Source organism: Giraffa tippelskirchi, chromosome 12 (assembly GCF_054371585.1).
Source record: "Giraffa tippelskirchi isolate mGirTip1 chromosome 12, T2T-mGirTip1v1.2.pri, whole genome shotgun sequence".
Classification (NCBI taxonomy): domain Eukaryota; kingdom Metazoa; phylum Chordata; class Mammalia; order Artiodactyla; family Giraffidae; genus Giraffa; species Giraffa tippelskirchi.
In genome coordinates this window covers 23397745-23416338 of record NC_137286.1, presented here as the reverse complement: position 1 = coordinate 23416338, position 18594 = coordinate 23397745, and the positions used below count along the sequence as shown (strand labels likewise).

The 18594-nt window shown below is 38.1% G+C and overlaps 1 protein-coding gene across 12 annotated transcripts in view; it reads right to left on the bottom strand.

The window, feature by feature from the left end:
• SNX6 (sorting nexin 6) overlaps window positions 1–18594 on the bottom strand; it is a 96652-nt gene that overhangs the window by 27038 nt on the left and 51020 nt on the right. For 4 of the 12 annotated variants that reach the window (XM_081547977.1, XM_081547971.1, XM_081547976.1 and 1 more), the window contains 5 exons: window positions 14459–15041; window positions 12874–12978; window positions 12527–12637; window positions 9631–9752; window positions 7595–7718 (listed from right to left, as the gene is read on the bottom strand). In XM_081547977.1, coding sequence (XP_081404103.1) covers window positions 7595–7718; window positions 9631–9752; window positions 12527–12637; window positions 12874–12978; window positions 14459–14464 — 468 coding nt within the window. In that variant the 5' untranslated portion in view covers window positions 14465–15041. Of the gene's footprint in view, window positions 1–7594; window positions 7719–9630; window positions 9753–12526; window positions 12638–12873; window positions 12979–14458; window positions 15042–18594 lie in introns of those variants that run through there. The other 8 variants (XM_081547968.1, XM_081547969.1, XM_081547970.1 and 5 more) reach the window with 4 other exon arrangements.

Here is an 18594-nt window from a genome sequence, read left to right as displayed (position 1 = left end):
ACTGAGAAGCAGTCAACTCTGACTTTACCACTTATTGCATGAGGGCCCCATGAAGGAACATCTCATCTAACTTCCTTATCTGCTGCCATGGCTTCAATACTCACCATTAAGTTAGTGACTCACAGATAGATCTCTAGCACTACACCTCGGCTCTTTCCTGAATCTTATATTCTATTTCCAATTGCCTACATCATATTCTTTACATATATATTCTGCTAACTGCACATTAGAATATTTTTTAAAGTACTTATTATAATCTGATCTCCAAGTTTTCCCTCTTCTTGGTTCCCTATTCATGGTTTTCCCATCTATATACTCTCTTAGATTCTCATCTGTTCCCTAAAACCCCATCAGTTCAGTCAGTTCAGTAGCTCAGTCATGTCCAACTCTTTTCAACCCCATGGACTGCAGCACGCTAAGGTTCTCTGTCCCTCACCAACTCCCAGAACTTGTTCAAACTCACGTCCAATGAGTCGGTGATGCCATCCAACCATCTCATCCTCTGTTGTTTCTTTCTCCTCCAGCCTTCAATCTTTCCCAGCATCAGGGTCTTTTCAAATGAGTCACTTCTTCGCATCAGGTGGCCAAAGTATTGGCGTTTCAGCTTCAGCACCAGTCGTTCCAAAGAATATTCAGGACTGATCTCCTTCAGGATGGACTGGTTGGATCTCCTTGCAGCCCAAGGGGCTCTCAAGAGTCTCCTCCAACACCACAGTTCTTTGGCGCTCAGCTTTCTTCACTGTCCAACTCTCATACCCATACATGACCACTGGAAAAACCACAGCTTTCACTAGACGGACCTTTGTTGGCAAAGTAATGTCTCTGCTTTTAAATGTGCTATCTAGGTTTATCAGAGCTTTTCTTCCAAGGAGCAAGCGTCTTTTAATTTCATGGCTGCAGTCATCAACTACAGTGATTTTGGAGCCCAAGAAAATAGTCTCCCATTGTTTCCATTGTTTCCCCATCTATTTGCCATGAAGTGATGGGACCGGATGCCATGATCTTAGTTTTCTGAATGTTGCGTTTTAAGCCAGCTTTTTCACTTTCCTCTTTCACTTTCATCACGAGGCTCTTTAGTTCTTTGCTTTCTGCATATAAGTTAAATAAGCAGGGTGACAATATAAAGCCTTGATGTACTCCTTTCCCATGCTGGAACCAGTACATTGTTCCATGTCCGATTTTAACTGTTGCTTCTTGACCTACATACAGATTTCTCAGGAGGCAGGTCAGGTGGTCTGGTATTCCCATCTCTTTCAGAACTTTCCAGTGTGTTGTGATCCACAGTCAAAGGCTTTGGAGTAGTCAATAAAACAGAAGTAGATGCTTTTCTGGAACTCTCTTGCTTTTTGATAATTCAACAGATGTTGGCAATTTGACCTCTGGTTCCTCTGCCTTTTCTAAATCCAGCTTCAACATCTGGAGGTTCACGGCTCACGTACTGTGGAAGCCTGGCTTGGAGGATTTTGAGCATTACTTTGCTAGTGTGTGAAGTGAGTGCAATTGTGCTATAGTTTGAACATTCTCTGTCATTGCCTTTCTTTGGGATTGGAATGAGAACTGACCTTTTCCAGTCTTGTGGCTATTGCTGAGTTTTCCAAATTTAAGTGCAGCACTTTCACAGCATCATCTTTTAGGATTTGAAACAGCTTAACTGGAATTCCATCACCTCCACTAGTTTTGTTCGTAGTGATGCTTCTTAAGGCCCACTTGACTTTGGACTCCATCATGCTGGCTCTAGGTGAGTGATCGCACCATTGTGGTTATCCAGGTCATGAACATATTTTTTGTATAGTTCTTCTGTGTATTCTTGCCATCTCTTCTTAATATCTTCTGCTTCTGTTAGGTCCACAGCATTTCTGTCCTTTGTTGTGCCCATCTTTGCATAAAATATTCCCTTGGTATCTCTAATTTTCTTGAAGAGATATCTACTCTTTCCCATTCTATTGTTTTCCTCTATTTCCTTGCACTGATCACTGAGGAAGGCTTTCTTATCTCTCCTTGGGTATTCTTTGGAACTCTGCATTCAAATGGGTATATCTTTCCTTTTCTCCTTTGTCTTTCACTTTTCTTCTTTTTCTCAGCTATTTGTAAGGCCTCCTCAGACAACCATTTTGCTTTTTTGCATTTCTTTTTCTTGGGGATGGTCTTGATCACTGCCTCTGTCCATAGTTCTTCAGGCACTCTGTCTACAGATCTAATCCCTTGAATCTATTTGTCACTTCCACTGTATAATTGTTAAGGGATTTGATTTAGGTCATACCTGAATGGTCTAGTGGTATTCCCTACTTTCTTAAATTTAAGTCTGAATTTGGCAATAAGGAGTTCATGATCTGAGCCACAGTAAGCTCCTGGTCTTGTTTTTTTGGACTATATAGGGCTTCTCCATCTTCAGCTGCAAAGAACATTATCAATCTGATTTCAGTATTGACCATCTGGTGATGTCCATGTGTAGAGTTATCTCTAGCATTGTTGGAAGAGGGTGTTTGCTATGACCAGTGCTTTCTCTTGGCAAAATTTCGTTAGCCTTTGCCTTGCTTCATTTTGTACTCCAAGGCCAAACTTGCCTCTTACTCCAGGTATCTCTTGACTTCCTACTTTTGCGTTCCAGTCCCCTATGATGAAAAGGACATCTTTTTTTGGTGTTAGTTCTAGAAGATCTTGTAGTTCTTCATAGAACTGTTTAACTTCAGCTTCTTCAGCATTAGTGGTTGGGGCATAGACTTGGTATTACTGTGATATTGAATGGTGTGCCTTGGAAATGAACAGAGATCATTCTGTCATTTTTGAGATTGCACCGAAGTACTGCATTTCAGGCTCTTCTGTTGACTATGAGGGCTACTCCAGTTCTTCCAAAGGATTCTTGCCCACAGTAGTAGATATAACCGTCATCTGAGTTAAATTCGCCCATTCCAGTCCATTTTAGTTCCCTGAATCCTCAAATGTCACTGTTTACTCTTGCCATCTCTTGTTTGACCACTTCCAATTGATTCATAGATCTAACATTCCAGGTTCCTATGCAATATTGTTCTTTTATTGTTCTTTACAGCATTGGACTTTACTTCTATCACCAGTCACATCCACAACTAGGCCTTGTTTTCACTTTGGCTCCATCTCTTCATTATTTCTGGTTATTTCTCCACTCTTCTCCCGTAGCATATTGGGCATGTACCGACCTGGGGAGTTCATCTTTCAGTGTCATATCTTTTTGCCTTATCATACTGTTCATGGGGTTCTCAAGGCAAGAATACTGAAGTGGTTTGCAATTCCCTTCTCCAGTGGACCACATTTTGTCAGAACTCTCCACTATGACCCATCCATCTTGGGTGGCCCTACACGGCATGCCTCATAGTTTCATTCAGTTAGACAAGGCTGTGGTCCATGCGATCAGTGTAATTAGTTCTCTGTGATTACGGTTTTCATTCTGTCTGCCCTCTGATGGAGAAGGATAAGAGACTTATGGAAGCTTCCTGATGGGAGAGACTGACTGTGAAGGTATGAAAGTATGAAAACCCCATACCTTTCATTAAAAATCTTGACACAATCTACAACTTCTCTCTTTTCCCTTCCAAAATCACACTTTGAGCCATCTCTTCCATACTTATATAGGTTCACAGAGTTTCATAATGTTCAGAGACTGAACTCCAATCCCCTTAGCAAAGTATTCAACACTTTGAAAAAATCTGGTTCAGGTTACCTTTCCACCTCCCCCCCCATCCCTAAAGAGCCTTATGCTCCACACTGTTCTCAAAAGAGGCTCTGAACTCTTAGGTTCCTCTGTATCTGAAATGGTATCTCCTCTCCCACTGAAAACTCTATTCAGACTTTAACATTCAAAATAAAAGGCATCTCTTCATGAAACCCTTTCAAATTCCCAGTTAGAATTCACTGCTCTATCTTAGGCCTCTCAAAGCACTCCAGCTTTTTTTTAACCTTATTTTTTGTATTAATTATTTCACTAATTCACTCATTTAACAAACCATAATGAATGTATATTATAACCACACACTGTGCTGGGTGTTACAAATATTAAGATGATTAAGAGGTGGTCCCTACTCTTAAAGTAACTTATGGTACAGAGGAGGACAGAGAGAAGCAAACATATAACTACACACAGTATGAGAAGTATAGTGTTAAAGCTATTCATGGGGTATTAGCAAAGCACCCAAGGAACTCAATACGACTGAGGGGTTGAGAAAGGTAAGACTGGAGGTTGACTGACCAGTCAGGGTCTGCTTCAATAACCCCGGCAAAGGTTATGAAAGTCTGGACTAGTCTTTAGGTCTAGTGATGGAAGGAAGTATGCACATTAAAATGAGACAGAGAGAATGTGGTCCCTCCTGATAGGAATAGACAATAAGGGTCCTGAGTAATTTTCATGGTAGAAGGGACTGGGAGTTATTGATGCCTTCTTTGAGATAAGACAGAGAATACAAAAGGAGGCATGGATTTAAAAGAAGGGTTCAGCTGAGGGTAAAAGGTCAAGAGGACATCTAAATGGAGGTTTTTCAGGAGGCTATTTAATGAATAGTGCTGGGACTCGGGAGTGATACAGTTGGGGCGGGGGGAGCGGCCAGGCGGGGCTGTCCCACGCAACTTGTGGGATCTTAGTTCTGTGACCACAGATCAAACCCGTGCTCCCAGCAGTGGAAGCACAGAGTCCTAACCATTGGACAGCCAAGGAATTCCCATAGATGTCTAAGTTAATAGCATATTAGAATAGATGGAGCCACAGAAGAATGTATTAGACAGAATTTACACAATTGCACTCATCTCACACCCTAGTAAAGTAATGCTCAAAATTTTCCAAGCCAGGCTTCAGCAATATGTGAACCGTGAACTTCCAGATATTCAAGCTGGTTTTAGAAAAGCCAGAGGAACCAGAGATCAAATTGCCAACATCCGCTGGATCATCAAAAAAGCAAGAGACTTCCAGAAAAACATCTATTTTTGCTTTATTGACTACGCCAAAGCCTTTGACTGTGTGGATCACAATAAACTGTGGGAAATCTGAAAGAGATGGGAATACCAGACCATCTGACCTGCCTCTTGAGAAACCTGTATGCAGGTCAGGAAGCAACAGTTAGAACTGGACATGGAACAACACACTGGTTCCAAATAGGAAAAGGAGTATGCCAGGGCTGTATATTGTCACCTTGCTTATTTAACTTTTATGCAGAGTACATCATGAGAAACGCTGGGCTGGAGGAAGCACAAGCTGGAATCAAGATTGCCGGGAGAAATATCAATAACCTCAGATATGCAGATGACACCACCCTTACGGTAGAAAGTGAAGAGGAACTAAAAAGCCTCTTGATGAAAGTGAAAGAGGAGAGTGAAAAAGTTGGCTTAAAGCTCAATGTTCAGAAAACTAAGATCATGGCATCTGGTCCCACCACTTCATGGGAAATGGATGTAGAAACAGTGTCAGACTTTATTTTTGGGGGCTCCAAAATTACTGCAGATAGTGATTGCAGCCATGAAATTAAAAGACACTCCTTAGAAGGAAAGTTATGACCAACCTAGATAGCATATTAAAAAGCCGAGACATTACTTTGTCAACAAAGGTCCGTCTAGTCAAGGCTATGGTTTTTCTAGTGGTCATGTATGGATGTGAGAGTTGGAGTGTGAAGAAAGCTGAGCACCGCAGAATTGATGCTTTTGAACTGTGGTGTTGGAGAAGACTCTTGAGAGTCCCTTGGACTGCAAGGAGATCCAACCAGTCCATCCTAAAGATCAGTCCTAGGTGTTCATTGGAAGGACTGATGTTGAAGCTGAAACTCCAATACTTTGGCCACCTCATGCGAAGAGTTGACTCATTGGAAAACACCTTGATGCTGGGAAGGATTGGGAGCAGGAGGAGAAGGGGACAACAGAGGATGAGATGCTTGGATGGCATCACAGACTCAATGGACATGAGTTTGTGTAAACTCCAGGAGTTGGTGATGGACAGGGAGGCCTGGCATGCTGCGATTCATGGGGTCGCAAAGAGTCGGACATGACTGAGTGACTGAACTGAGTTGAACTGACGGAATAGAAGTCTTATACACTTGTAGAGAACTCAATGAGGAACCTTGGAAGAATCAGATTTAAATGAATGGATATATGGAGGGAAAAGCCCATGAAGCAGACTGGGAAGCAGCCGTAGAGTTAAGAGGTGAACACATCAAGACAGTTTCCCATAGATCCACAAGAACATGGGAGTCAGCATAGCTAGAAAGGTATCTCAGTCAAAATGGAAAAGCATGATGTATTTCATCACGTTAACAGAGTAAAAAACATGATCATCTTAACAGATGTACTTTTTCATGATAAAAAACTCAACAAACTAGGAACAGAACTTCTTTAAGTTGACAAAGGGTATCTATGTAAAAACCCACACTTAACATCACACTTGATAGTGAAGGAGTGAGTGCTTTTTCCCTAAAGATCAGGGACAGAACATGGATGTCTGCTCTCATCATTTCCATTTAACACTGTACTGGAGGTTCCAGCCAGGGCAGTTAGGCAAGCAAAATTTAAAAAGGCATCTAGATTGGAAAGGAGGAAGTAAAAAAGAAAAAAGATAAGAAAGCTATTAAATGAGTGTGGCTGCCAAGGTGGTTGAAGGCTATGGGGGGATACAGGAGGTTCGGGCGTTTGCTTTCTGATTGGTGTCCACTCCCAGTGAACAAGCTCATTATTTGATCAAGAAGAATTATTGAAATTAGCTTTAATGGAAAATGAAAGAGATCTGTCTAAAGTCATAACACTGCTATAAGTGATAGAGCAGGCACTCTAGGCAAGATAAGAAAGAAATAAAAACAAAAGGGCTACTGACAGGGTCAAAGTGCAGGAGAAGTCAAGGGTCTAGATGCAGCAGTGAGTCAAAGAACAACTGCAGTGGGACAGGGAAAAGGGAGCTGTGAGGACAGAAGGCTATGTTTGGAGTCCATAATACCAGGGTTTAAGAACTCGGGGGTGAGATGAGGTCCTGGGTATGGTCACTGATGCCACAGGAAGAAATGAATGTAGGTTAGGAAACATCTGTCTTCTGCTAAAATTATGAGTTAATCTTGTCATCCAAATAGAGATTCCAAGATCTGTATCATCCATCCACTAAAAAGATTTTTTTCCAGGACCACAAATGAAGAAACCTCTTAAGGCAGGGAGGGAGGGAGGAAAATTAACAGCAACCAGCACTGAAGGAGGCAGGTTAAACAGATCAAGAGTCAATGATCAACCCCAAAGTAACTGGGAATTCTTGAGCTCAAGAACTTCTCTGGAATTCTCCAAAAGGCTTCAGAAGCCTCCAAACTCAAAAGAAACATTAACCAATTTAATAACCCTATTTCTTAAGAAGTTCACAATTCAGGATCGAAATCAATATCCCATGTAGTAACATAGTTTAGCATCATTTAAAAAATTAATCTACTCAAGTTCTACTGAAATACTGCATCATCATTAAAAAAGAGTCATATTAAACTGCCTTGAAAAATCAGAACATTTTATAACATGTATTTATAAGGCCTTAAGCCTTTTCTAAAAACTCCCTTCTCCTTCCAATGACTCTTTAAAAACAAACCTTGATCACTGCTTTGATCAATTCAATACTCACATCTTGATTATATTCCAGGAAGACATGGAAATTTAAATCTTTCCTCAAAATGGGATGTGCAGCCACACGACACAGAAACACTTCATGCATTGCAACCGTCTTCTTGAATATTGCCAAATACTCACTAGAAATAATAACACAAAATTAAAGGTAAAACACTGCAGAAAAACACCCGCAACAGTTTTTTAAGCAAATACTAGGAATTATTCTAAATGTAAAACTAGAGGCACAAAGATATAATCCATGTAAACAAAGGTTTTAGTTGAACTGTTAACGAAATATATAAAACCCAGCTCTGAAAAGACTTCATGCTAGTTAATAATATTTATTATATATAAATGTTAATATTTTTAGGTTTTATGAACCTTTCTTCCTATGCAAGTTGATGTTAAAGGTAACTACAGGGCTTTTTGTTTTCAGCTTCAGAGAAAATATACTACAAATTATAGCATACAATTTTAATGGTTCAATTTCTAGATAATTACTGCTTTTAAACACCTTCATACAAATAAACAAAACAAACCTTAGTAAGCATATTTTCACCTTTAATAACTATTTTCATCTAAAGACCCAAGCACACAAAAAAGAAACACACCATGGAGAGAGTAGTGTTCTCCATTACACTGAAGAACTGTGTTTAAAACATTTTAATATCATCAGTGAATCACAGCGATCATATATAATACATATCAGTTTGGGAAAAAAAAAAAACCACTCAAGGAAAAGGCCCAATATTCTTGCTTCAACTACGTGCAAGGAGGTTAAGTTTTACATACCAGCAAACCAGCAGGACCAATGTTGGGAGAAGTTTGATCTCTGTGAGGGTAGTCATTCAGTGAAGACAAAAAAGAAGGATGCAGAGGATGGAGGTAGCAGTAGAATAAACCCAAGGTTCTCTGTTATCCAACCCCTAACCAGACCACAAAAGAATCATGATCAGGGCCACTGGAAAACCACAGATTCTTTCAATATTAATGTGTGTTGCTCATTTCCAGCTTTCAGGCTTATAAACTATAGCAGTTGTACCTGTCCACTGTCAGGCCACTGCTTGCACTCAGTATTGACAGAATTCTTAAAATATCTGTCAACCTTACACTTTAACAAATTAGACCTACTTTGCTAATTTCTCTTGTCAAGAGCTTAGCATTCTGAAGAAGAGTCTAGTAGCAACGTGAATATATGCTTAAAAACTGAAATTCAGTGGAAGAGGAGAAAAGGAAATGCACAAACGGGAGAAATGACCAGAAAAAGTGATGGAGGTGATGGTAATGCAAGGAAAGCTATTTCCTTGTTTAACTCTCAAAACACAGAAAACAATATGCAGCAATCCAAAATTATTTCAAATGTTTAAGAGAAGGGGGAAAACTATATTTTCAGCGAATATGCTAAAAATGAAACAATTTTTTCAAGAATTTAATATATGTCTAGTATATACGAAACTAATAATCATTTAATAAAAAACACTAAAAAACTATTATCTCATTGCTTTGCTCCTATTCTTTTCCCTTCAGGCAGAAGCCATAGGCAGACAAAAGAGGAGGGGGAAAAATACACACACATGCGCACACACACACTTTTTGAAAAAGAAAGAAGAAAATATCCAGAGTTGCTTAGTGCATACTTATATGAGAAACAGAAATCTTGGTAGTATGCACTAGTCCAAACAAGAGAACCAAGTGGGTAACGACTAAGGCCTTGTAAATAAAAATGATCTCCATGTGTGTTTTAAAAAGTCATTATTTCCCTTTCTACTATCGTTTATGAACTTGTGGATCTTTTGTTTTCAATCTTCAGAGTTTAAAACAGCAATTTAAAGAATTTTACAATGCAGACAATTATTCTATAATTTTCCTGTAGGCTCTGATCATGATAGTTAACACTGGTTGTATGGCTTAAACCTGCATCTTCCAGAAAGGGTCACTGTGGTGAAATGATTGAAAGGATGGGATATCAGAGAGCAGAGAAACAAAAACAAAAACCAACCAAACAAAAAAACGGCATAAAAACAAGCACAAATAACAACAAAAGTCACATACGCTTCCAATTCCTGTTTCATCTTCGTGAATTCCTCCTTTGTCATAGACCCTTCTCCTTCTCCAAGTTTCTGTAGTTTCTCCCTTGAGGCATCAAAATCAGGTCTTGGTGGTGCTGGAGGGATCTGTCACAGAATAAAATCACTAGTTTTGTTTTGTTTTGACTGTGCCATGCAGCAGGAGGATCTTAGTTCCTGAAAAGGGACAGATCCCAAGCCTCCTGCAGTGAAAGCACAGAGTCTTAACCACTGGACCGTCAGGGAAGTCCCCTAAACCACTAGTTTTTAAAGATTTTTATTTCTTTCAGTAGTCGCACTATTGCCACCATAAAAGACTGTTGTCTCGTCGGTTCTCCCTTGAGCTGGCCCGCTGTTCTAACAGTGTCTCCCACTCTAATAAACTTTATTTCCCTCTCAAAAAAAAAAAAAGACCGCTGTCTGAGAGAGCTAAAGATATCCTGAATGAATGAGGCATATCCTAATTAAGGTTAGTGAAGTTGATTAAGTCTAGAAATTAAGATTCTTGAGGTCCTTAACACCAAGGAAGAAACAGAGCGCAGAACTATATTCTGGTATTAGATCAGTAGTACCCAAACTTTAGGAAAAGGAGTACGTCAAGGCTGTCTGTATACTGTCACTCTGCTTATTTAACTTATATGCAGAGTACATCATGAGAAATGCTGGGCTGGAAGAAATGCAAGCTGGAATCAAGACTGCCGAGAGAAATATCAATAACCTCAGATATGCAGATGACACCACCCTTATAGCAGAAAGTGAAGAAGAACTAAAGAGTCTCTTGATGAAAGTTAAAGAGGAGAGTGAAAAAGTTGGCTTAAAGCTCAACGTTCAGAAAACTAAGATCATGGCATCTGGTCCCATCACTTCATGGCAAATAGACAGGGAAACAGTGGAAACCATGGCTGACTTTATTTTTGGGGGCTCCAAAATCACTGCAGATGGTGACTGCAGTCATGAAATTAAAAGACACTGACTCCTTGGAAGTAAAGTTATGACCAACCTAGACAGCATATTAAAAAGCAGAGACATTACTTTGTCAACAAAGGTCCGTCTAGTCAAGGCTATGGTTTTTCCAGTAGTCGTGTATGGATGTGAGAGTTGGACTATAAAGAAAGCTGAGCGCTAAAGAATTGATGCTTTTGAACTGTGGTGTTAGAGAAGACTCCTGAGAGTCCCTTGGACTGCAAGGAGATCCAACCAGTCCATCCTAAAGGAGATCAGTCCTAGGTGTTCATTGGAAGGACTGATGTTGAAGCTGAAACTCCAATACTTGGGCCACCTGATGCGAAGGGCTGACTCATTTGAAAAGACCCTGATGCTGGGAAAGATTGAAGGCGGGAGGAGAAGGGGACGACAGAGGATGAAATGGTTGGATGGCATCACTGACTCAATGGACATGAGTTTGAGTAAACTTCGGGAGTTGCTGATGGACAGGGAGGCCTGGCGTGCTGCAGTTCATGGGGTTGCAAAGAGTTGGACACGACGGAACTGAACTGAACCTAAACTTCAGTCTGCAGACTTCTATGTGACAACCTAGAGCTCTCAAATGTATATGCACATTATCTAAGTAAACACTAATTAAATGTGTTGCAAATGTGTATGCTATTTTTCCAAAGTATGTAAACGGTATGATGCAAGTGTACCAGAGGCAGAAAGCATTGACTTAACTACAAGAGAATAAGGCACAGACTAATGACTAACCTCCCCCTATTCTCCCACAGTGAGGGGGAAAGTAAGCACTTACCTTAAATAAAAATACAAGGTCTAAAAGAGACACATCACTCAAGGGAAAGATATAAGAAAAAAATCTATCTTAGAGGAAGAGCCTGCAAGTAAGAACTGTGAAGGGGAAATGATGGAAAGCAAAGATAGCAAGTAAGTAGAAGGAAGGGTAAGTAGGCGGAAGGTAAAACAGCAACGACCAGAAGAAAAGGGTTATACCAAGGAAAGCAACAGGGAAGGAAGCACCAAGTACAGACTGGCACATATTCAGTGCTGCCCACACCGACATCTACTATGTGCCAGACGTGATGCTGAATGACCAGCAGACAAAGATAAATAAGACATGGTCTTGATCTTTGACGAGTGTTTAGTCCTATGAGAGAAAAAAGTAGTAAGAAAATAACACCATACAAGAAGATGAGGGGGAAAAGAGGGGAAACAGGAGAGCTTCCAGGCTAGTAAACACACTGACATGCTGGGAAAATGGAAGGTGGTACATCCCTGAAAGGGCGTGAGAGTTCTGTGCCAACTCTTCACCCCAATATCTCATCCTATGCATCTCTTCCATTGGGCTGTTCTGAGTTGTATTATGTATATAAACTGGCAATTAACAACAACAAAAGCAGTGCCACTTGTGCACCAAACTGGAGTTGTAGAAAGAAAAAAAAAAAAAGCAAATGACTGAGAATAAGGGCCACAAGGATAAAGATGGAATCAGGTCAGGATGATTTCAAGGAAATCAAATGAAACAGTTCCAGAAATCCGAGTGCGGTCAACAGCTAAGGAACAACACCAGGCGCATATTCACATTACATAATCTCTCAGGAGCCCTCCAACTCTAAACGCCTGTCTGCCCAAGGGTTCAAGACCAATACGGTCTGTAACACCCCCTCAGTTATTACCCCTCAGGACAAGCCCATTTCAATTCTAATCAACAGTAAGAATTTAAGTTTAAATGAGGGAGCGTCACATATCGATATCGCCACACTCCCAAACAAGACAACTTGGGATAAAAGGTGGCAGTCAATTATGCTTTATAGCTGGCAATTTTAATAAAAATTATATCAGTTCACTAGAAGTGCTGAATAAGATTTCCACACATAATAAAGTATCCAAAAAGCTCCTAGAAAATAGGATTAAAATGGAACCTCAATACTTACAATGTAACCTGCATAGTCTTCATTTTCAATGAAGGAATCGTGAAGCCAGATAAATTCCTCATGTTGTCGAACAACAGAAAACTCATTCTGTTTAAAATTTGGCAATGAACTCTGCAAAGACAGAGATTCTCTCAAGTAAAAATTAAGATTAGACTATAAAAGCTTCTATGAACATTTTATACCTTATTTTCTAAAATTAGTCTTTTATGAAAGATAATAAGCAGCAGTGAATTATAAACTAAAATACAATTTCTAATTATGTTGAAAACCAAAATTCTAGTCAGTGTACTATTACATATGTAACAGCACAATAATTAAAATAACACAAGTAAAAAAACCCCATTTACCTTTGTGTGAACAGTGAATTTTACTTTGTCTCTCTCACTCAGAGCATCAGAAATGTCCACCTGCAGAGCAGCATCACTCTGAAGATCTACATTTATTGCTTTAAGCTAGAAAAAAATAATACCTCAGTGAAAATTCAATAGGTTTTTATGCAAATTCATTCTTCTCCCAGACAATAAGACAGTGCAAAAACAAAACTAAAATAGCGAATCTTAGATCTAACAAGTACGCCAGTTCATTTAATCTATCTATCTTCTGGGGGAGGTGCTTTGGGTATATTATCTTAATCAATTTTCATTCTACACCATTCAACTATCCTTTGTATGAGTCAATGTACTAACTATGATTTATTATAGTTTCACCCAAAAAGTAAACTAGTAAGCTATTTTCCAAAAAGATGGTCCTTTACAAGTTCAAGTGTCCTAAAATTAAGAAACATATCTACCTTTAGGAATAAAAAAAATAATAAAAAGAATAATGGCCAATCATTTAAATTTTATTGCTTATTTTAATTCAGGAATATGTAATAAAATTAATGACAGTTAAATGTATTATATATATGCAAAATGCTAATAAAAATGCTAATAATAATTAACTCCTGTGATATGTATTAAATTTTACTCTATAGCTTTAGTACATTAGAAGAATTGGGTATATTCCCTATTTAGTGATTCTATTTACTCATCTATGACAAGACTTCACTTATAATTCTAATCACAATTTTACTCATTCTTGAACATCACTCATTTTTCTTCCCTTTTAAACAAATTAACATTCTAACATCTTAGGGTAATTTGGAGATTTACAAAACAAGCAAATACACTAAAAGATAAAATCATGTCTTAGCCAGATGCAAAGATACGAAATATTAAAAATCTAACTAACTAGCCTGCTTCAAATACTCTAGTTGTAAAAGCAGGAATGCCTTTGCAATCTTACCTAATCATTAGTGTTTCAAATTTCAATTACAATGCAAATGGAAAAAAATGCTAGAAGCAAAATTGGTCACTCTATGATCTCAATTATATTTTTAAAAAATGCATACATAAAATTATTATGTATATGAAATACAACAAAATGTGAGTTGCAGTGGATTTTCTTTTATGTTCGTTTATTCTTCCAACTTTCCCCAATATGCATGAATTACTTTTATAAAATTGGAAAAAGGCTTTAAGAAATTTTGTGACTTATTAAAAGATGAATTTTGTGAAGTTTCTCATTAAATAGAGTTGTTTATTAGCAATGAAAGTAAAATACTATTTCACTTTTGCACTACTGGTTCTATATTGAGTAGACATGTTTTTAAAAAATAAATACCATTACAAACAGTCACAGAAGAAATGAATCATTATTTAAAATGCATGATACTCTCTATGATGGCCTTTAACAAAAACTTTATTGGTAACTTTAATAAGTTTATACTGAATTAAATTTCAACCAGCAATCATATTTTTAACACTATAAACTTACATAAAATTGTTTTAAAAAATCACTATTGTACTCTGCTACACATAGCCATTGTCTGATAAAAGAAATTAAAGGCTGTCCTGAATTACAAAGAAGTTTTCTTTTTCATTTTCCAATTACCTTCATGGCTTCCGCAATATTGGAAACATCAGAGAGTACTCTGTTCTTTGGTTTTCCTGCTTTTATTTAGTCTTATCAGGTCTTCAAACTGTTTCCTACCTCTTCTCTAACCCCTTACCTTAATTCTAATTTAAGAAATTTGCAGAAAAAAAAAAAAAAAGAAAGAAATTTGCTTCCTTATTTCTTTTTACTCATATTGAGGCCACTCTTAAGATGTTTATTGTGGTTGGCTTAATTATAGCTCCCCCAAAGACATCCACGTCCAAATCCCTGTGGGTGTCACCTTATATGGTAAAAATAAATAAATAAATAAAATGTGGAGTTTATCCTGGATTATCCAGGTGGGCCCTAAATACAATTACATGTGTCTTTATAAGAGGGAGATTTGACACAGACAAAAGAAGAGAAAGCAACTTAACTAAGGAGGCAGAGATTAGAGTGGTAAAGCCACAAGCCAAGGAGTGCAGGCAGCCAGGAGAAAGCTGGAAGAGACAAGTAACTAATTCTTCTCTAGAGCCTCAGGGAGCATGGCCCTGCCAACACCTTGATTTCAGCTCAGTGATACTGATTTCAGACTTCTGGCCTGCAGAATTGTGAGAGAATAAAATTCTGTTGTATTAACCCATCAAGTTTGTGGTAACTTGTTACAGCAGCCCCAGGAAACTAATAAATTTATCTTATGGATTTTGGAATAACAATCTTGGCAGTTCTTCATTTATGTTTTCACTGCCTGGTCTAGCATTTCTCAGACACAACTGGTAAGACTCAACTTGGATGCTTATTAAAAAACACAGAATCCCATGCCCTATCACAGACATAGCAAAACAATTTTCAGAATAAGCCTTAAAAACCATATGAGGAAACGCTAGTCTAGATTTTCCAGACTGTCTTTACATTCTGTCAAAACTTTATCTCAGCTGCTAATATTTTCTTTTTAATGTTATATAAAACATTCTGCCAGACTTCATATCTCCAAGCACATTTTAATTTTCAGGTTTATTTTATTTTTTTAACCATTGCACTATCAATTTGGAAACACACCTTTCAGGATTTCTAAATATGAACAGCTGTTATTTATTCTTCCAATTTAAGATTATTTCAAATTATTAACATATTTCTCTGTCTTCCATTTCAGTATCCACATCCACTATTTCCCTTTTTTTTGCTTTGTTTTGTCTGACAGTAAAACACTTGGCTTTTTAAAACTGCAATTCATCAATAAAAGTACTCCTATATACAAAAAGTATACCTATATTACACATTCCTATATTCCTATATATCACTTTTGGTCTTGTACTCTACTTTTTTAGGTACAGTTTACATATAATGAAATGTAGATTTTAAGCATATAATTTGAAAAGTTTTAACACATACATAGATTATACCCTTGTAATCGTCACCATAATCAAGATATGGAACATTTCCATGAGTCCCAGAAGTTCCCTCCTTTGCTTTTATTCCTCTACTTCTTTCTAACCTTTCTATAAATTCTCTTCTTGTATGCTTTACTAAAGCATCCCATATAATAGCCTTCATAGCTATTAATTCAACCTGCCATTTGCTTCTTTCATTCTTTTAACAACTGAGTTCTAGAACTGATCTCAGGAAAATGTACATGATTACAAATGTAGTCACAGCAAAATGCTGATGGTAAGATTCTGATTCTTCCTCTTTATATCTCACAGGAAGTTTAGCTAATATCAGCAGAAGCATTCCTTTTGATAGTGTATGTTCCTATGGTCAGTACCCATATACACTTCAGACTGCAATTTTTTTCCATTTCCTGGGCCTATGGGAAGGATTATTTTGTCTGGCCACAAGATTTGTTTCACACACATAAGGGTTTGCCAGCCAATAAAATCATCTCCCACATCAATACAAAACTTTTGCTGAAAGATAATCTGGATGGATAAACAAGGTCCCACTGTATAGCACAGGGAACTGTATTCAATATCCCAGGATAAGCCATAATGGAGAAGAATTAAAAAAAAGAATGTCTGTATGTGTATGGGCTTCCCTGATAGCTCAGCTGGTAAAGAATCCACCTGCAATGCAGGAAACCTGGGTTCGATCCCTGGGTTGGAAAGACCCCCTGGAGAAGAGAAAGGCTACCTACTCCAGTATTCTCGCCTGGAGAATTCCATGGACTGTATAGTCCATGGGGTCCCAAAGAGTGGGACACAACTGAGCTATTTTCACTACTATATATGTATAACTGAGTCACTTTGCTGTATTGCAGAGGTTGACACAACACTGTAAATCAACCATACTTCAATTAAAAAAATTAAGTTAAAAAAGAAAGAAAATCTGATATCATATTTCATCAATTCCAGATGCTTATTTTCCACATTTTAATGTATCTGAAATAAGGATGCTCTGTATTGATGACAATTAATAGTTTAGTTGGCTGTATTTTTTTCTTAGTGGTACATGTAAGAAAATGTATCTTCCAATCAACTGCACCTTAGATTTAATAAAATATCGTATTGTAAATTTAGTGGTTCTTTTTTTTTTTCTTTTCTTGGCCCTGTTGTGTGGTTTGCAGGATCTTAGTTCCTCAACCAGGGATGGAACCCCGTCCCCTGCAGTGGAATCAGAGTCCTAACCCTGGACTGCAGGGAACTTCTGTAAATTTAGTGCTAATTAGATACAATATACACAGATTTTGCCTGGAGGAGGAAATGGCAACCCACTCCAGTATCCTTGCCTGGAAAATCCCATGGATGGAGGAGCCTGGCAGGCTACATTCCATGGGGTCACAAAGAGTCAGACAGGATTAAGTGAACACACACACACACACACACACACACACACACACACAGATTTTGCAAGCAGAGTTTTGTTTAGAGAAAAATAAGTAATTTTAGGTAGCTTTTATTAAGGGGAGGAGTGAAGCAAACAACTGTGATTCATTAACACTTAATTAAATTTGTGCAACTAGTAAGGTCAGTTTGAGGATATTCTAATTAGACTACATTCATCAGTTTAATCCTTATCTGGGTCAATAAACTTTGTACTTTCTTCTGTCAAAGACTTACTAGGTTAAACATTTGTGTCAGGGTCAAGGGAAAGCCCAGGCAGAGGAAATGGATTAAGCAACATAAATACACTATCCTTAGAAATATAAAGACACTGCCCTACTGCTGATAGATTAATTCTTCATGTATAATTAGTAAAGACAACTTTCACTACTAGTTTAGTACACTGATGTATTTACACATTAAAGTACCTACTTTATGACACTCCTAAAAAATTGTTTATCTTTTGTCAGAAAAGTAAATACATGTACAGAGATAGGCGGATAGATGGAAGGAGGGGGAAGAACGAAGCAAAGTAACTGATTATTGCCACAGCTTCCCAACCAGTCTCTTGCTTCTGTCCTCTTGCCTCTTCAATCTATATTCCATATAGAGCCACTGGAACGATACCACTAAACTAGAACTCATTCCTCTGCTCAAAACCTAAGGGGTTCCAGCTTGAAGAAAAGCCTAGTCCTTACAGTGAGCCCCCAGGCCCTATTCTTCTGGTTCAGTGCAGCCCTGAAAGAAAGGCGCAAACTGTAATAGTGCTAAGAAACTATTTCTAGGGAATTATAGTATAATCAGTGAAAAACCCCATGAGAAAGACAGAAATTCTGTTAAGTTCACTAGTTCTGGCCAAAATTTAAATCTATTTTACTCCTAGTTCAGTTAGGATTTAAAAAAAAGAAAAATTTTTTAATTGAAGTACAGCTGATTTACAACCAGTTATAATTTTGGAGATGGTGAGGGACAGGGAGGCCCGGTGTGCTGCAGTCCATGGGGTCACAAAGAGTTGGACACGATTTAGTGACTGAACAACAACAAATAATTTTGGTAGTCCTGTAATGAATTATTTCCATTATTATACCCAGTATGCTCAGTAGTTAAATCAATGGTTGATTATACATATACTTTCTGGAAACTAGATTTCCTTTCATCTATCATACCAGAAATAAGTCACTTAATGTCACTCCAGTGTCTTTCTCACCGGTCTTGTCAACTCTCACTGCTCTTTGCCATATCTGACTTGCAAGTTCCCACCTGGAGGATCAATTCAATCGACATTTTTTGCTTTCTGAGCTGAGTGTGGCTAGAGAAAAGTCACAACTGTTTGTT